General features: G+C 53.9%; 1 protein-coding gene across 2 annotated transcripts; it reads right to left on the bottom strand.

Moving 5' to 3' along the window:
* Positions 1-10,477, bottom strand: DENND6B (DENN domain containing 6B). Of its 2 annotated transcripts, XM_036278278.1 has the most exons (19): positions 10,316-10,477; positions 5,727-5,765; positions 5,611-5,653; positions 4,934-5,046; positions 4,420-4,500; positions 3,687-3,792; positions 3,490-3,569; positions 3,341-3,403; positions 2,990-3,045; positions 2,286-2,408; positions 2,108-2,203; positions 1,875-1,969; positions 1,686-1,751; positions 1,373-1,527; positions 1,239-1,292; positions 810-919; positions 597-699; positions 451-525; positions 1-366 (listed from the first exon to the last, which is right to left on the bottom strand). In XM_036278278.1, the coding sequence occupies exons 1-19, from the start codon at positions 10,475-10,477 to the stop codon at positions 244-246; spliced, it is 1,743 nt and encodes a 580-aa protein (XP_036134171.1). In that variant the 3' UTR covers positions 1-243. The 2 variants fall into 2 exon arrangements, with proteins under 2 accessions (XP_036134171.1, XP_036134170.1); XM_036278277.1 differs by lacking the exons at positions 4,934-5,046; positions 5,611-5,653; positions 5,727-5,765; positions 10,316-10,477 and having other exon boundaries at positions 451-544; positions 4,420-4,607.
* Between the last annotated feature and the right edge of the window lie 9,356 nt (positions 10,478-19,833).

Genomic DNA, 19,833 nt, shown 5'->3' with positions numbered 1-19,833 from the left:
GGTGAGGCCCTGGCCAATACGTGATTAATCAACAGTCAGGGCTAGGCTGAGGTTCCAAATGCCACCTTTACTGCTGGGACAATAGAGGTGCTGGGCAGGGGGCCAAGACAGGGAACAGCAGGGAGCCTGGGTCAGAGAGCTCATGCTTGACTGGGGCTGCCCCTCACTGGAGAGAAGGGAGCTTGGCCAGACCAAGGTTCCCAGTGGCATGAAGGCCCTTGGACCACGCCCTTCAGCCCTGTCCTAGGGAGGGCACAGGACGGCCTGCAGGTCCTTGGGCAGGGAGCCGATGACTGTCTCGATATACAGCTGGGCCTGCTGCAGCGTCTCCTCCTTCACAGGGAGTTGGTGGCCCTGTGCCCGCACCTGCAGGGGCAGTGCTGGTCAGGCCGAGCAGCCCCCATGTCCAGCTGGCCCAGGCTGGGCAGGGCAGGGCAGGAGACACCTCACCAGCTTCTCCCGAAGTTTCTGGACCAGGTCCACGACCTCCACCTCGGATTTGCCCTCCATCCAGGTCTCGATGTTCTGCCATGAAAAGATGGAGCTACCCATCACCGAGGCCCTCCCCCGGCACCCCCAGCCCAGCCCCCTCTTACCGCTTCACAGATGGCCTCCAGGTGCAGGGCCTCCAGTTTATGGGCCATCTCTTTGCGCCGCTGCCGATACCAGCCATCAAAGTGGGGGGACTTGAAAAACCGCCTATGGGTGACGAGAGGCAGCGGCTGTGTAGCTGACCCCATCACGGGTTGGACACGGCACCCGATACCCACCAGCAGCAGGAGCCTCAGCCCCCACTGGCGTCTACCCACCTATAGAGGCCCAGCCAGTCGCCCTTGAGGGTGCAGGTGAGCTGGGGCCCAGCCTGCTCCAGGCTGCACAGGAAGTCATCTTGGCGGAAGGGGCGGATCTGGGGAGGGGTCTGAGACAGGACCAGGTGAGCCCTGCTGCCTAGGCAGGAACAGCCTCACAGGCCTACACCTGGGCTGGCCAAGACCCTCCTCCAGGACGCGTCCCAGGCCCCCATCCTGACTGGGGCAGATCCCAGAGAGGAGGGACTCGAGCCCCTCAGTGTGGCCCCATTTCTCTGTCCTGTAAGGGACATTTGGTAGGCGCAGGGATGGCCTGGAGCCCTGGGTACTCCCGCACACCCACAACCTCCTCCCCACCTCTTCCTCTAGAATCAGGAAGGAGCCGCCTGCCAGTCCCTCCCTGGACTGCCACCTGGACCTGAGCCCTACCTTCCAGGGCGAGAGGCTCTTCTGCAGGGGCATGAGGCTGGCCATGTAGTGCTCCTGTGGGGGGAGGGGCGTGAGCCTGGGGCCTCCGCCTGGGGTCCGGGATCTCGGGGTGTCAGCCCTGCCCGCGGCCTCACCAGGGGGATGAAGAAGCTCTGCGTGAGCTCCAGGAGGTGCCGCCGCAGCAGCGCGGTCAGCAGCCCTGCCGGCCGCTTCTTCTGCAGGCCCCTGAGCAGCCGCTTGAGCAGGGCCTTGTCGCGGCGGAGGTGCGCAGCGTATGCGGTGTAGAGGCCTGGAGGGAGGGCGGGCGGGCTGTGGTCCTGTCCCGAAGGGTCACCCTCCTACACTTCCACAGCCCAACCCACCTGGGTCTTGCCCTCCCCCCTCCCCCCACGCAGAGCCCAGGCCTGGGTCCCAGGAGAGGACCGGCTCCGCCCCAGGGGCACACACCTGGTTTGGTGTCCAGGGTCTTCAGCCTGGAGGGTTTTTTCAGCTTGACCTGTTTAGGCAGGCCCCCTAGGAAACAGGAAACACTGCTGGTTGGCCTCGGTGCCCACAGGCTCAGGCCCGCGACCCTCACTGGGTGAGCCTCTGAGCCCCCGCCCCCCAGGACCGGGGCAGAGGCCAGGCCAGCTTCACCTGACATCTTGGGCTCCCCCACACGGAGGATGTGGGGCCAGTGCTGGAGTGTTTTGATAAAGAAAGGGTTTGTGACCCCCAGGACCACGTTTGGTCTAGAGAGGAGAGACAGGGAGAGAAGAAGCAGCGCAGGCGCAGGAGGCAGCCCTGGGTGGGGGTGGGAGGGGGCGAGGTTTGTGGGGTGCGGAGGTGGGGGATGGGATGGGCAGAGAGGGCGCCGCACTTGTACTTACGGGGCCTGAGTGCGCGTCGTGAACTCCTTGAACTCGCTGTCATGGATGGTGAAGTAGGGGCGATAGTCGCAGCAGAACTGGAGGGGCTGCAGGCAGCTGGAGGCAGGCCCAGCAGGCCTCTGAGCACAGCTGGGCAGGCCTGGTGCCCCCACCTCCCTCCCGCCGCAGCCTGGCCTACCTGGTCAGGGCCAGCACCATCTCTGAGGACACCGTGGGCGAGGGCGCCAACACCACCAGGGGCTCCCCGAGGAGCATGAGCTCCCACAGTGTCTGAACGTGGGTCAGCACAGGCTGCAAGCTCCTGGTGTGGGGGGGGAGGCTGGGGAGGCTGGACAGAGGCAGGCTCCTCCCCAGAGCACAGGCTGGCTCCCTCTCAGGTGAATGCACCACCCCAGGGGGAAGAATGTCTGGACAGAGGCAGGCTCCTCCCCAGAGCACAGGCTGGCTCCCTCAGGTGGATGCACCGCCCCAGGGGGAAGAATGTCTGGAAATGCCCAGGGTACGCAGGGCCTCCCCTCGCTCTGCCAGTCCACCCACATTGGCCTGGCCCTGCACCCCCATGCCTGAGCCGGCAGCCCTGGGCCTGTGGAGCCCAGCCAGGGCAGGATCATCACCAAAGCCTGGCTCCCTCAGAGGCCCACACTGAGGGGGCAGCCGCAAGCAGTGGCTGCCTCCCAACATAGCCCTCCCCTCCCTGCACCTGTCTTCTGGAACCTTCCTGCCCACTGTGCCCATTTCCTCTTGGGTGCAGACACCGGGCACTGGGTTCCTCTTCAGTACAATTCTCCCTCACAGAACTGGCCAAGGGTTAATTCCTGGTGGGCAGCGTCCCCAGCGGCCCCTGCCTTGCCCAGGCATCGAGCAGTGGCCTACAGGGCTCACCTGAACAGGTCCAGCTCATGGACACTGGTGAGGACCAGCGGGGTGGGCAGCAGGTTCTGAAAGGAGGAGTGGGTGGCATCAGTCTGTGGGCAAGGCTGCTACTCAATAAGCCCCAAGCAGCACCTCTCACAAGGAGAGCCTTGGGGACTGCAGCCCCTGCCCGCACACCTCTCCATCCCCACCCACCACAGCACAGGACGGGGCGTACCCAGCCCTGCACTCAGACACAAGCCCCTGACTGCACCTGGTGTCTGGCCCCCCACAGAGCTCCCAACAGGTAGGGTGGGGAGGCCCAGGCAGGTGGGAGGGTCGATGCAGGTACCCTGCCACTAGCCCAGGAGGGGACCCCACCTCTTGGCCACACTGCTTCAGAGGACTGGATTCAGGCTTGTCCACCCTGGATGGGACGTGCACCTGGGGGATGGAAGGAGCAGCTGCCGGCCAGGAGTGGGTACCTCCATGCACTTGGAGCCTTCCCGCCCCAGCCGGCCAGCCCTCACCTGGAGGATGACTCCCACGACAGGCAGGTTCAGGGTCTGCCCAGGTACTGGGGCCGGCCACTGGTCAATCTCATTGCACACTGCGGACATACGGGGTCAGTGTCAGGAGTCTGCCCCATGTGGGAGCTGCCTGCCAAAGCCACTGGGTTCTACAGCTGGACAATGAGACCTCCCTGGCTGGCCTAATGGTCACTCACCTGCTTCTAGGCAGGGCGCTAGCTTGTCAAAGTACTCGGGGGCGATCAGGCTCAGCAGCACCTGGAACAGCCGGACGAAGGGCAGGCGGGACACCAGCACCAGAGACTGCAGGGCCCACAGGGCCGGTGAGAGGCCACCCAGCCACTCAGGAGTCTGCAGGGACCCTTGAGGCCTGGCTCACCCAGAGTCCACCCAGGGCCATGCGTCCCACCAGCCCCGTGACAACTGTCCCCAGGAAGGCCCCACTCAGACCTCAGGACAGTTAGATGAGAAGACCAAAGCCTTCCCCAGAGGGCAGGGGTGGGGAGGGGAGACCCAGTGACCTCAGGGAGGGGCTGCACCCCGGGCCTCCAGAAGGAAATGCATGGGGCCAAGATTCCTTTAGGTGTCTGAGTTCAAGGACAAAGTACTAATCCTGAAAGTGTGACCAGTCCCCTCTCCAGCCAGCAGTGAGAAGCAGGGATGTCTGGGGCCCAGGGGGCTGTGCTGGGCGAGGAAGGGGCTGTGGAGCCGCCCCTGGCGGGGACACGGCAAGAGATGGGCGCTGGGGCAGCTCCTGCCTGCTGCCCAGGTGGATGGCTGGCATAGCCCAAGGCGGTGCGATGCACCTGGTGCCAAGTGGCTGTGGGTGGGCACACCAGGAGGCTCAGGACCCCTGGCCCCTTAGCCCCTCCCACAGCCGAAGGGCCTTGCCTCTTGGTGGTCCCACCTCCGAGAGGCCACGCGGCTCACCTTCTGGAAGTAGCCCCTCTTCACAGAGCTGTCCTTCACCTGCCTGAAGTACACGTAGCCAAAGTAGTGTGCTGACTCCTTCTGGAAGGAGTGGTCAGCCAGGCTGTGCCCACTCACCATGCTCCTCCTGCCCACCCAGAACGCCCTGCAGAGGCTGCTCCATGCTCTCCCCAGTTCGGGGGTCAGGCCTGGGCATCCTCCATTCAGAAGGTGGGCAACACCTCTAGAGGGAGCATCTCCACAGACAGGGAGGAGCAGCCCAGGGCCCGGAGCCCCTGAGCACACATGCAGGCCTTTGCACACTAAGCCACACCTGCTGCATGCGTAGTGCACAGGCAGAGCTCCAGGGACCCTGGGGAGTCCCCCCAAAAGAGCTGGCCCACCCCACTGAGGCTGGGGCTGGTCAGTGCCTCTCCTGCTGCACAGGCCCCAGGCACCTTGAAGGGACTGCCATACCAGCCTGACCCTGCCGTGGGCAGAGGTGGCAGAGCGGCTGGAGAGGCAGCCCACTCACCTGCAGGGACAGGGGAGCCTCGCTGTTGTAGAGCCTGTCGTCGGTGGTCCGGGGGCTCCTCTGCCCTCCACACTGGCGAATTCGGAAGCTGAACTGGGTGTCTCCAAGGCAGCCTGGGAAGGGAGGCAGCCCTGCCACTCCACATAAGGGCTGGAGCCCCTCCCGCCTCCAAGTGTGGGTGGAGACAGCAGGGACCAGCGAGGGCCCTGTGAATCTGACTTCTGACGGCTGCGGAGGCCCGAGAGAGAAAGCCCCGCTTGCTGGTCTGGGTCTCCCGACAGAAGCCCCCGTGTCCTAACTCCTGCACCCAAGAGTTTCAGAGTAAGATCTGAACACAGAAGCATGGGCAGCAGGCACTGTCCAAGCACAGGGGCAGCTGGGAGACCGCAGTGTGGTGGGCCAGCCTGCCCAGCACCTGGTGGTCACAGTGGTGGGGTGAAGGAGACCAGACCCCGCTGGTTCCTCTTCCCATACAAATAAGGGGAACCTGACTGCCTCTGCCGCACAGTGGGACTCTGGCCCCCCAGAGCGAGGAGTGGCTGGCGCTTACAGGCAGTGATGCGCCTGGCCTGGGCCAGGGGGGCTCCTGGACAGCCTCCCCTCCCCACCTTCTGCCTCTCACCCCCCCCCCCCCCGTCCCTGAGCCAGGGTGGGGTGGGGTTGTTGGAGTCACCTACCTGAGTGGGAGTCAGGAAAGGACAGGTAGCAGATGCTGTTTTTCTGAAACACATGAAACCAGTGAGGGCTGGCTCGCTCCTGGGCGGTGTCTGCTCCCCAGAGGGCCGGGACCCACCTCCTTGTCTGTGAGCCGGAAGTCGCTGGGGTACACCAGCTGTGGGGACACAGAGTGCTCAGTGATGGCTGGGCAGGGTGGTGCTGGGCTGTGGGTGTGGTCCTCTGTGCCCGCCCAGAGCACATCCTCACTCGCTGACCCTCCTGCCCTCTGCCCCTGGCTCCCTGAGGCTCCCGCACTCCCCAGGTGCTCCCAGCGAGGCCACTCCAGACTCCTCTTGCCGGGGCCAGCACACAGCGAGGCCAGCTCCCGGCTCCCTTTCTGCAGCCCTTGCCCTCAAGGCACTTGCCTAGACTGCAGTCGTGTCTCCCTGACTCCACCATCCTGGCCCTCTGTCCCACAGCTTCGGGAGGTGTTTCAGAGCCCACCTGTGGCCTCCTCTCACCTGGAGCGGTTACAGGCCCTGCCTGCTGGCCCTGCTCTCCCCGCCCTCTCCACCTCCTGAGCCCCATCCCTCCCAGCCGGATGGTCTTAGGCTATGCCCTCCCCCAGAATGCTCATTCAGATTGGGCCCGCCAGCCCCTCATCTTGTCTTTACACGGACGTCACCTGACACAGTGGCATCGCTGCCTCTCCACAGCACCTGAGCGTCTTCACCCCAGCCCCCACCAGCCAGGGTCCGGGAGCTTCTGGCCTGTGCCTCACCCAGAGTGTGAGCTCCAGGAACATGCCCTGGGCTCCCAAGTGTTCAGTGAGTGTGACCAGCGAGACAAGTCATACACCCCTTGGGACTGGACGGTCAGTGAGAGCCCAGACGCTAAGTGACCAGCGTGACAGAACAGAGACAGGCTGCACTCTGGGGGAGGCAGCAGGCTGCAGCTGGACCTCGGGCCCGAGCTCCGTGCACAAGGCACGGGCCAAAATGGATTTCCTTGTAGGGCACCAAAGAGGCAGGGAGCCCCAGAGCTCCACGCCCGCCAGGTCCCCGGGTGGCCCCTGGCTCCATCAGTGCTGTGGTGGCCTGTGCTCAGTGCACTGGACATCTCTGCCAGGAAGGGCCACGCCGGGAGCCTCTGTAGGCCAGGAGCTGAGGGCCTGCACCCACGTATGCTCTCCTCACTGCAACTGCCCACATCTGTGCAGAGAGTCAGGTTTCGGCTGGAACCCCGCTTCTTCTGGGGTGTGCCCCAGCCCCCGATGGGGCTTGGAGCTGCCCCTGGAACATGCTGTGGGAGTGATGCAGCCTCTTATCTGAGTTTGCTCCAGGCTTGCTGTTGTGTCTCCTGCTCCTGCCTGAGGACAGGCACTGCACCCCAGGTACTCCTGCCCCCCGGCCCCTGGCACGGAGCAGACATCCCCAAATATGCACGTGTACAGGGAGACAGCATATCTGTGAGGTGTGACAGAACAGGCGTGTGCTGTGGAAACCTCCAGATGTCAGCTAAGGGGGCATCAGGACAGAAGGGCCAAGAAGGGGAGCTGAGGATCCCAGAGGCAGGCACCTCGGGATGGCTCCATGAGAGGGAGGGGTCAAGGATACGCCCTCGTGTCTGTGTCCAGCAGGGCCTAGGAGAGGCCAGGGCCTGGCAGTCAGCGGAGCCATGATGGACCCTCTGTGCTGAGGCCAGCAGTCCGAATCTGGTCTGACAGAGCTGGGAGTCTTGCAGGCCACCTCGGCCTGCAGGTTCCATGGGACCCCATGAGAACGGCGATGGGGGACCACGTTCAGGAGCTGGAGCACCCTATCCTGGGAGCTGAGGCTGGCAGTAAGGCCATCCAGGCTGGACCTGCCTCAGGGAGGGTAGAATGCAGTGGACTCTCGGGGACAGGCGAGAGCGAGGAGCTGTGCAGCGGGAAGACATCCCGCCAAGCCCCAGGAGGGCCGGTCTCCTCCTCCTGAGCCGGCCTGCATGGGGCGCTGCTCTTGTAACCCAGCCGTCCCTGAGGAAGGCACAGACAGTTGTGGGACGCTGACTGCAGAAGCTGATGTAAGAATCCAGCAGAGCGCTGGCCGGTTTGGCTCAGCGGTTGGAGCACTGGCCTGCGGACCAGAGAGTCCCGGGTTTCTTGGCCGCTAGGGGCACGTGCCAAAAAAAAAAGGATCCAGCTAATTTCTATTTGGCCAGATGTTAAAAAGGTTTATAAGAGTGTTGAATGATGCCTCTCTTCTTACCAAATTTTATTTTGGAAAACATGGTCATTTTCATGAAAATGTTAATATTTATATTAATACATAGAGTAGTTGTTTCTGACAATGGATTAATAACTATTTAACATTTTTTTGTTTTAATTTTTAGTATAGTCAACATGGAGAGATATGACCCATGCACAGAGCTCTTTGGGGTCCTCAATCATTATACAAGACTGTAAAGCGTCCAGAGATGGCTCAGTGATGGAGCTATGGCCTGGGAGGGTGTAGGTACCACAGTGCAGAAGGGCTTTTTGGGTCCTCTTGATGCAGTTCACTCCACAGGCTTCCCAGGTGAGCTGAGATCCTGAGAGGTGAGTTTCCAAAAGCAAAGACTGTGGAGCCAGGTCCTTTTCAAAGCGGGTCTGGCCACAAGCTTAATCACACATCTGTAGGGGGGTCCCACACCACACATCACTGCAATGGTAGTGGTGGTGGTGGTGGGGCTGAACCACTCACTCTCCGTGTCTCAGGCACAGAACATGAATTCCTGGAGAGCAGGGCCTCATCTTCTCGTTTACTCTGTGTCCCCAAGTCCAGCACCGGTGCCACGGGGCCTGGCTGGTGGCAAATGCTGAACACTTGATTTATGGAGTAGATGAATGAAAGCTCCTTGCCTTTGCTTTTGCTCACTTTTTGTGGAGAGGGTTTACCTGAAACAGGCCCCTCTCCCTGGTTCAGCTGCCTCTTTCCCATCCTCTAAGATCTGGCCACACCTCATTCCTTCCTTGGAACTGCTTCTGTTCAAGGAGCTTCTAGAAGGCAACCCCTGGGTCTTCTGTCCGTGTCCCAGCTCCAAGCATAGTGCCACGGCCCTTGTGGTGCTCGGTCATGCAGAGCTGTGAACAAGTGAGCACAGTGGTCCCTGAAAGCTTGCGTGTGTTCAGTTGAAATGACCCCTGGTCTTCTGCACCATTTCCAGGGGAGGAGGAAAGGCAAGAGGCAAACCTGATGAGAGCTGTGCGGCCACACTGCCCGACGGGTCCCCAGCTGGGTCTCTGAACAGACTTGATGATTCTGAGGGGCTCTGGGTTCCCAACACCCCCTTCCTGAGCTGTGCAGCCTCATCAATGGCTCAGAAGCCCACACATGCAGAGCTGTTAAGACTACTTGCTCAGAATTTACTTTCCAAATGGTTCAATTCTAGAAAATTGTACATGATAATACCTTAAGGAAACAAAAGAACCTCTTAACTTTTCTTGTAATTAAAAAATTTTTCTTGATTTTAGAAAGAAAAGATGAGAGAAAAAAATAAACATCGATTGTTTTTCCACTTATGTATGCATTCATTGGTTGATTCTTATATGTGCCCTGAGCGGAGGAGATTGGACCCGTAACCATGGGGTATCCGGATGACACTCTAACCAACTGAGCTACCTGGCCAGAACCTTCTCTTATGATTTCATTAGTATTAGTAGTAGTATTTCAATCCTTACCTGAGGACATACTTTTATTGATTTTAGAGAGAGGAAAGAAAAGGGAGAGAGAGAACATTGATGCGAGAGTGGAACATTAATTGGTTGCCTCCTGCACGATTGAACCTGCAACCTGGGTATGTGCCCTGACCCGAGATCAAACCTGCAACCTTGGTGTATCCCGATGACACTCTAACCAACTGAGCTACCTGGCCAGGGCTTCTCTTGTGATTTTATGGGGAACAATTTGGACAACAGTAAGAATGTGGACCCTGTGACGTTGGGCAAATCGCCTCACCTCTCTATGCTCAGACTCCTTTGTCAGTAAGGCTGTCACAATAATGCACGCCTTGGGGGGTATGGGTGTGGTGGATGGGGTCTCCACAGAGCTGGGCACCGTGCCAGGATCTAAGAGTTAGCCTTTCCTGTCTTCAAAGACTTGGGCTTCCCATGGCCTTGCAGAGTTCAGCAAGGCGCCACTCAAAACATCCCTCACCCCCCACCCCAGGTCCCAGGCCGGTGAAGAGGAAGATGGCCAGTATGGCTGGAATGGGACCCGAGGGGTCTGGATCTGATTCCAAGTGAACGAAGAGGTGCCGACGGATTTAAGCAGAACAGACTCCAAGGAGGGGGTTCGAGCAGCGGAGGCCAGGACCTGAGTTCCTTGCGGCGGGGGAAACTGTCAGCCTTGGGATATGCAGTGGGGGGATGGGAGGAGTCCAGGGTGACCCCTGGGATTCTGGCTGAGCAAGGAGGGGACAAGGTGCCGTAGCTAGTGTGGAGACGGGGGAAACGAGCCATTTTTCTTGATGAAAAGTCAACGGTATGGCTTTGGTTATCCTAAGTGCAGGGCCCCCAGCCCCCCTGACCCCCCCATCCAGTGGGAAATCGGCCTTTCGTTCCTTTGCTGGAGGGCGCCCTGTTCAGGAGGTGACAGGCACAGAGTTTCGGAGGAGGGACAGGCCACCTGCGTGTCCGCCGGACTGCACCCCACGCGCAGAGGGATCGCGGCAGCGCGACGACCACCCTCCCCGCCCCCCACTCACCTCCAGCGCCTGGCCCAGCTCCAGGTCGAAGGTGACCACGCACACGCACTCCAGCCAGGCCGAGAAGCGCGCCCAGGGCGTCACCGGAGCCCGCGCACCGGAGGACGGCACATCGAGGCGGTCGCGACCCGGGCGGGGGCCGGCGCCCGACCCCGCGTCCATAGCCGAGACCGCGGCAGCTAGCAGCGCGTTGCCCGGGAAACGGCCGGGAGGCGTTGCCGGGGGAACGGCCGGGAGGCGGTGGCCTCGGGGCACGTCCGGACCGCTCTGCGGAGCAGTCGAGCGCCCGTCGCGGACCAGAGAGGCCCTTCTGTGGTCTCGCCCGCCCCTGGCGGCTGGAGGAGCGCAGTGCAGCGGAGAGGCGCCGAGCTCACCAACGAGATGGGCCCTCGCGGGCCAGAGCGGCCGGAGCGCGGAGGCGGGACTTCCGGCAGGGCCAGGTGTGACCCGCAGAGACGGGTCAGGAGGAGGCTGCGTGGCCGATTCCACAACCAGAGTTCGTCTTTTCTGAGCTCCCGTTCCACCAGACACGAAGGCCGGCGACTCCTTGTCTTCTCCGCGTCTGTTCCTTGGGGTCACCCATAGGCAAGGGTCCCGCAGAGCTGTGCCGGGTTGGGTTCATGCTGCCCCGGGCTGCCTTTTGGCTCCACGGCCTGGGCCTTAGTGCGCGCGACCACGCCCACGCCCGCTCTCGGGCCTGCTGCTTCGCTCCCCCGCGTGCTTCTGAGCCTCGTCCTTCGGCCGTGCTACTGGCCCCAGGCGCGACCCCCGAAACCAGCCAGCGCGCGTCTGTTTCCGCGGCGAAGCGTGGCCCCACCGGTGTCACCACCGAGCGAGGAAGGGCGAGTTTGGAGCCTAGACAGCAACTTAACTGACAGGCCATCTATTTTAGTGGTTTTTTTTAATTAATTAATTTATTTTTTAATGAAAGCTCCCCGGGCCCCAACCCAGGTTAGTCGGGCTAGGCTACGCTGCAGTGACCACCTCGTCCTCAATGGCCGGTGGGAGAGTCGTATTTGCTTCACCAGCAAAGGGCCTCTGCGTCACCCGCAGTGGGAGAGAGATTAATGAGGACTCTCTCTACCTGTTAATTGCCTTGGCCCACTGGGAAATGAGAGGCATGGATATTTGGGGAGCCACAAAATTGTTACCCTTTATAATAACCATATGTCCTTGATCTTATGATGATACCATTATTTTGTAAATCACCAAGGCAGAGAAACGGCTACCAGTTACACAGCAATGAGCAGCCACATGTTTCCAAAGATTCTGCTATGAAAAGTTCAAACATGCAGAAAAGGTAAATGAACTGTACAATAACCATCTGTTTTTCTGCTTAGAATCCACATCACTAGCTAATGTTTTGTTATATCTATTTTATCCCTTATCTCTATATCTGTTCTTCTATCCATCAATTCATCCAATTTTTTTTTTTTTTTATTCTCGCCTGAGGACATTTTTGCATTTATCTTCAGATGGAGCATGCAGGAGGTTGTACACATTGAGTGGTTGCCACCCACATGACCCCCAACCAAGGCTGGGGACAAACTGCAACCAAGGTACATGCCTTTAGCAGGAACCGAGGACCGTGGGCCAGCTCTCTAACCACTGAGCAAAATTGGCCAGGGCTCATCCAAATTTTTTAAAAATATTTTTTCTTTATTGATTTTAGAGAGAGAGGAAAGGAGAGGGAGAGAGAGATAGAAACATGGATGAGAGAGAACATCAGTTGGCTGCCTCCTGCATGCCCCCCACTGGGGATCTGGCCCACAACCTGGGCATGTGTCCTGATGGGGAATTGAACCGGTGACCTCTTGGTGTGTGGGTCAAGGCTCAACCACTGAACCCCAGCTGGACCAGTTCATCCAATTTTTAAATTAACTTCAAAGACAGTTGCAGATATCAATGCTCTCACCCCTAAATACTTCAGTATGGATACCATTAACTGGTACTTTTCTTCTTTTTTGGGAGATAGAACTTTATTAGTGAAATGCATGAATCTTTTTTTTTTTTTTCTTTAATCCTCACCTGAGAATATGTTTTTCCATTGATTTTTAGATAGAGTGGGAGGGAGGAAGGGGGAGAGAGAGAGAGAGAAACATCGATGTGATGGAGACACATTGATTAGTTGCCTCCTGCACATGCCTTAATGGAACCCGCAACCCATGTCCGTGCCCTTGACGGGGAACTGCACCTGCGCCTGTTTGGCCCTCTAACCACTGAGCCAAACTGGCCAGGGTGAAAATGCATGAATCTTAAATGTACATAACTGTTAACCCCAAGCACCAGCAAGATATGGAACATCTCCATCACTCCAGGAAGTTCCCTCCTGCCCCGATCCAGTCACTCTCCACTCCCACACCCCACTATTCTGATTCTTTGCACCATAGAGCACCCTGTTCTGGAATGTCATAAAAATGGAATCACGTGATAGGTAGTCTTTTGTGTTTGGCTTCTTTTACTTATAATGTTTTTTTTTTTCTTTATTGGTTTTTAGAGAGAGAGAGAAACATACATGTGAGCGAGCATCAATTGGGCGCCTCCTGCATGCCCCCCACTGGGGATCTGGCCCACACCTGGGCATGTGCCCTGACCGGGAATCAAACCGATGACCTCTTGGTGCAGGGTTTGATGCTCAGCCACTGTGCCACATCGGCCAGGCACATAATGTTTTTGAGATATTTTGTGGTGTGTTGCATGAGTTTATCCCTTCGTAACTGCTGTGGACTTTTCTGTGTTGTGAATATACCACAATTTGTTTATGCATTCTCCTGTTGATGGTCATCTGGACTCTTCAGTTTTGGTTATGGTAAATAAAACTGCTATGAAGCCCTGGCCGGTTTTGCTCAGCGGTTAGAGCGTCAGCTCACGGACCAGAGAGATCCGGGTTTGGTTCCCAGTAAGGGCACATATCTCAGTTGCAGTTTGTCCCCGGCCCTGGTTGTGGTCGTGTGGGTAGCAGCCAGTCGATGTGTCTCTCTCACATCGATGTTTCTCTCTCTTTCCCCCTCTCCTCCTCTCACTCTATCTGAAGATAAATGAAAAAAAAAAAAGTCCTCAGATGAGGATAAAAAAAACCAAAAAACTGCTATGAAGATTCTTTCTCTTCCAAGCCTTTTTTCCTCTCCTTCCCCCAGGTGTATATATCCTTGCTTTCTGTTGTTTAAAAATATTTTTTTATTTATTTTTTAGAGAGACAGGAAGGGAGAGAGAAAGAAACGTCGATTGGCTGCCTCCTGCATGCCCCCCACCAGGCATCGAGCCTACAACCCAGGTTTGTGCCCTGACCTTGAATAGAACCGGGACCTCTCAGTCCATGGGATGACGCTCAATCCACTGAGCTATACTGGCTAGGCTATCCTTGCTTTCTTTTTTCTAAGCTCCAAAGGGCCTTCTTTTGCTTCTGTAACTTGTTTTCTGAGCCCACACATCCCAGCTGGCTCGCTTCTATTTCTGTGACTTTCTAAGTAAAACAAAGAAACAACTGCTATGAAGATTCCTATATAGACTCTTTGTGGAGGTACATTTCTTTTTTTTTTAATCCTCACCCGAGGATATTTTTTCATTGATTTTCAGATAGAGTGGAAGGGAGGGAGGGAGGGAGGGAGAGAGAGAGAGAGAGAAAGAGAAAGAGAAAGATCAATGTGAGAGAGACACATTGACTGGTTGCCTCATACAACTCCAACCAGGGGATTGGAATAGCAACCAAGATATGTGCCCTTGACTGGATTCGAACCTGCAACTCCCTGGTCTGCGGGCTGATGCTCTAACTGCTGAGCCCAACCAGCCAGGGCTGGAGGTACATTTTTAAAAATATTTTTTACTGATTTTTTTTTTTTTTTTTTAGAGAGAGAGAGAGAAACATCCATTGACTGCCTCCTACACACCCACCTACTGGGGATTGAGCCCGAAACCTGGGCATGTGCCTTGACCGGAAATTGAACTGGGACCTCACAGTCCATGGACGATGCTCAATCCACTGAGCCACACTGGCCAGGCTGTGAGGTACATTTTTTAAAAATCCTCACCCAAGGATATTTTTCTATTTATCTTCAGACGGAGAGGGAGGGAGAGAAAGAGAAACATCTATGTGAGAGAGACACATTGGCTGGTTGCTTGCCACACGACCCCGACCAGGGCCAGGGATGAACCACCACCGAGATTTGTGCCCTTGGCCGGAATCGAACCTGAGACTCATTGGTCCGTGGGCCGACGCTCTACTACTGAGCCAGACTGGCCAGGGCTGTGAGGTACATTTTCATTCCTCTTGGTTGAATACCTAGGAATTGAATTACTGTTTCACAGCAATAGTCATAAAGAAATATACTTAGCTTCTTAGGACACTGCCAGACTTTCTGAAAGCAACCATACTTTTTTATTCCCACAACCAACAATGTATTTCTGTTTGCTTCACATCCTTGCCAACATTTGGTGTTGCCAATCTTCTCCATTTTAGCCAGTCCAGTGGGTGGGTAGTAATCTCTAACAATGGTTTTCATTAGAATTTTCCTGATAATGGTGTTGAGCAGTTTCTCATGTGCGTATTGCATACCATCAATTGTAAGATGTATTCTGATTTTAGGTGTTAAATCGCGGGAAAAGTATGCATCTTAAAATCAATGAATTATATAGTAGCCCCCAGTTCCTTTGTACCCCTTTATGGTCAACCCCTGCTCCCACTAGCAGTCCTGGCATCTACTGACCTGCAGTCTGCTTCTAGTTTTGCCTTTTCTCAGAGTTTCTGTATAAATGGATTGTAAATGTAGTAGGCTGAATAATTACCCCCAAAGATGTTCACATCCTAATCTCTGGAATCTGTGAATATATGTTACCTTACATGAGGTTAAAGGGACTTTGCACACGTGATTAAGGACCTCGAGATTAACCTGGACTAACCCAGTGGACCCAATGTAAGGGACCTTTCAAGAAGGCCCTGGCTGGTGTGGCTCAGTTGGTTGGGTGTCATCTGTGCACTGAAAGGTGCTTGCGTTGCTGGCTTCCATACCTAGTAGGGGTGTGTAGGAGTCAGCTGGTCGATGTTTTTCTATCTCCCCCCTCCCTCTAAATGATATCGATAAAAAATACTTAAAAAATGTTTTTATTGATTTTTCAGAGAGAGAGGAAGGGAGAGAGAGAAACATTGATGTGAGAAACATGGATTGGTTCCCTCCTGCATGGCTCCTACTGGGGATCAAACCGGAAACCCAGGCATGTGCCCTGACCAGGAATCAAACCGGGACCTCTCAGTCCATGGGACGGCGCTCAATTTGCTGAGCCACACTGGCTGGGCTAAAAATACTTTTTTATAAAAGAGCGCAAGGCAGAAGGATCAGAGTCAGAGGAGGCTGTGTGATTACAGAATCACAAAGAGAGAAATTGGAAGATGCCATATTGCTGGATTTGAAGGTGGAGGCAGGGACCATGAACCTAGGAAAGCAGGAGCCTCTAGGGCAGCGGTTCTCAACCTGTGGTCGTGACCCCTTTGGGGGTTGAATGACCCTTTCACAGGAGTCGCCTAAGACATAACAGTAGCAAAATTATAGTTATGAAGTATCAACGAAAATAATTATGGTTGGGGGTCACCACAATATGAGGAACTGTATTAAAGGGTTGCGGCATTAGGAAGTTGAGAACCACTGCTCTAGAGAGAGCTGAACTCTGAGAGAAAGAGATTGTCCCCTGGAGCCTCCAGAGGAAATAACTCTCCTCCTACCTTGACTTTAGCCACGTATGAGTCATCACAGGTCTCTGACTTCTAGAAGTGTGAGAAAATGTGTTGTTTTAAGCCACTAAGTTTGTGGTAATTTGTTACAGTAACAGTAGGAAATGAATACATACAATGTATCCTCGTCTTCTGTCTGGTTTCTTGCACTTAGCAAAATATTATTGACGTGTATCTATGTTGTTGCTTATGTCAGTAGTTTGCTCCTTTTTATGAATAGTAGTCCATTGTCTGGTTATCTGACATTTTCTTGATCCATTTGCCAGTTGATGGATGTTTGGGTTGTTCCCAGTTTTTGCCTATTATGAATAATGCTGCTACCTACATTTGTATGCAAGCCATTATGTGGACATGTTTACCTAAGAATAAAAGTGTAGGCTTATGCTTAATTGTTTAAGAGACTGTTGAGCCCTGGCTGGATTGGCTCAGCGGTTAGAGCATCCGCCTGCGGTCCGGAGAGACCCGGGTTCGGTTCCCGCTAAGGGCACGTACCTCGGTTGCAGTTTGTCCCCGGCCCTGGTTGGGTTGTGCGGGGAGCAGCCACTGGATGTGTCCCTTTCACATCGATGTTTCTCTCTCTCTCCCTCCCACTCTATCTGAACAAAAAATGGAAAAAATGTCCTCGGGTGAGGATAAAAACAAAAAACAAAAAAACTCTTACAACTCTGTGATAAAAAAAGACAAACAACCCAATTAAAATAGGCAAAAGAGCCTGGCCAGTGTGGCTCAGAGGATTGAGCATCAACCCATGTACATTCTGCTTGATGTTGTCTGATGATGGAGGGGCCCTGCTGGAGACCCTGGGTCATTCATTCATCAGACACTTCATGAGAACCTCTGTTGTGCCCTGTCCTGAGATTTTGGTGGGGATCCTGGTGGTGACGGGGGCCCAGAAACCCTTTGCTGTGCTGGCCTTGATGGTGAAGGGGTAGGTGGTCCCAGAGTACAGACACACAAAGAGGTGGTGGGTTTCATTCTGGAACTTGAACACCTTCTCGCTTTGGCTGGAAAGGTCAGCACTGGGGTCCAGGGAGCCAACAGCCTTGGAGTTGACTTGTTCACATGAAGTCTAAGACATCACGGATGGAGTTTACCCTCAGGACACATCACCATGTGGACTGGCCACATTTCAAAGGTGTCACAATTCTGCATGGCTAGTGGCCACCACATTGCGCGGCTGTAGGTTCGACACCACATTGTGCGACTGTAGGTTCGACAGGCATCCCCTGTCTTATTTTTCTTTATGGCATCTTTTGAAGAGCAAAAGCTTTTAATGTTGATGAAGTCTAACACCAGTTTTTCTTTTCTTTCATGTATTATGCTTTTGGTGTCATGTGTAAGGTATCTTTTCCTAACCCAAGGTCCTAACTCAATTTCTCCTATGTTTCTTGTAGAAATATTTTAGCTCTCACATATAAGTGTATTCATTTTGCATTAATGTTTTGTGTGTAGTATGAAGTAAGGGTTTAAATTCATTTTTTGCTTATGAATAACCAGTTTTTCCAGTTTCATTTGTTAAACACATATTGATTCTCTATTGAATTGACTTAGCACCTTTATGAAAAACCAGTTGAGCATATTTGTAAGGGTTTGTTTTCTCTGTTCGGTTCCATTGCCTTATGCCTGTCTTCAGGCCAGTTCTCGATTGTCTCAGCTTTATAGAAATCAAGTGTAAGTCCTCCAGCTTTATTCTTTTTCAAAATTGTTTGGCTACCTCGATCCTTCGCATTTCTATATATTTTAGAATTAGTTTATCAATTTCTACCAAAACAAGACCACCTGCTAAAAATTTCCCAGGTATTGCATTAAATGTATTGATCAGTTTGGGGAGAATTGTCATCTTAACAATATCGAGTCTTCTAATTCATAATCATGGACTGAATGTCTCTCCATTTACTTAGGTCTTCTCTAATTTTTCTCAGCAATGTTTTGTAGTTTTTATTGTGTGAGAATGGTCCTAGCAAGTTGTGACGAGGATGTGAAATGTTGCCAACCAGGAAAGTGCATCAGAGACTCAGCACCCAGTTTTCACCAGGAGCTTCTGTCTCTTTCCTAAGGCTGCCGTAACAAATTGATACGAACTACGCGGCTTAAAACAGCAGACACTTCTCTCACAGTTCAGGAGGCCAGAAGTCAGAGATCAGTGTCAGCAGGGTTGGTTCCTGCCAGAGGCCCCAAGGGACATTCCGTTCCAGGCCTCTCTGCTAACTTGCGGTTGTGTCGACCGTCCTTGGCGCTCCGTGGCTGGTCACTGTATCACTCAACCTCTGCCTCTGTCTTTCCATCACCTTCTCCTGTGAGTCTTCTCTCCTTTCCTTAGAAGGACACTTGTCATTAGATTTAGGACCCACCCTGAGCCAGGATGTTCTCTCTCAAGGTTCTTAATTCAATACATCTGCAATGACTCTTTTTCCCAAGAAGGTCACATTGACAGGTTTTGGGTAGATGTATATTTTAATTTTCTTGTTAATCCTCATCTGAGGATATTTTTCCATTGATTTTTAGAGTAGAAAGGAAGGAGGGAGAGAGGAGGGGGGAGAGAATGAGGGAGGGAGAGAGAGAGACAGAGAGAAACAGAGAGATAGAGAGATGTATGAGAGAGACACATCGACTGGTTGCTTCCTGAACGACCCTGACTAGGGTCAAAAATCGAACCTTGAGCCAAACCAGCCAGGGGTGTATATTTTGAGGGGACCGCCATTCAACACACTACAGCGCTGGTCAGATGAGCAGTCTGCCTGGTGCCTGCCAGAGTTCCAAATGCCCAGAAAGAAAGCAGATGTCAAGTATAAATCATACTGTTGTGCAAACAGTGTAGACATAATGTGCCACTCTGGTCACTTCTGGGACTGGTGACAACCGTCCTGAAGTCAGGTTCCCAGATGCCCGCTAAGGGCTAACCTTGTAGATGGGTAAGCTGTGACCCCGCTGCATCAATTCCTTTTCTGTACACATTCCTTTGTTGTATCTGTTCCTAAGTCTTTTATTCATTTTGATGAAACTGTGACTGGGATTTTTTTCTTAATTCCATTTTCAGATTGTTGCTTGCACGTAGAAATGTAACTGTTGTTTGTGTATTAATATTGTATAATGTTACCTTATTAAACTAGCTTATTATTTCTAGTAGACTTTTAAATGGGTTTCTTAGTATTTTCTAAGTAGATAATCATGTCATTTGTGAATTAAAGACAATTTTGCGTCTTCCTTTCTAATCTGTGTGACTGTTTTCTTGCCTTATTGCACAGGCTAGAACCTTCAGTACAATGTAGAGTCATCTCAAACATTTCTTCTGTTTCTGTCTCTTCTCTTCCTGGTGTTCCCCTTATGTGTCTGTCACACCTTTTGTATTGAATATCCACAGTCCTTGGATATTCTCTCTGTTTGTTTCTTTCTTTATTTGCAGTATTTGGTCTCTTTTGTATTTGGTTTTGAGGATTCTGTTGTTATATCCTCTAGCTCAAAGGTTCTTTCTTTAACCATGTCCAGTCTACTGATGAGCTCGTCAGAGGCTGTCTCCATTTCTGCTACAGTGTTTTCTATCTCCAGCTTTTCTTTCTGGTTCTTTCTTAGGATTTCCATCTCTGCTGTCATCACTCCCGTCCCTGCATGCTGTCTACTTTACCCATTAGAGCCTTTAGCATGTTCATCGTAGTTGCTTTATTATTTATTTATTTAGTTCAGATAGGGTGGGGGGTGGGGGAGAGAAACATCAACGTGAAAGGGACACATTGAGTGGTTGCCACCCGCACAACCCAACCAGGGCCGGGGACAAACTGCAACCGAGGTACGTGCCCTT

Source organism: Molossus molossus, unplaced genomic scaffold (assembly GCF_014108415.1).
Source record: "Molossus molossus isolate mMolMol1 unplaced genomic scaffold, mMolMol1.p scaffold_m16_p_26, whole genome shotgun sequence".
Lineage (NCBI taxonomy): Eukaryota > Metazoa > Chordata > Mammalia > Chiroptera > Molossidae > Molossus > Molossus molossus.
Note: the sequence above shows the minus strand (reverse complement) of the source record. Positions and strands in the feature narration are given on the sequence as shown.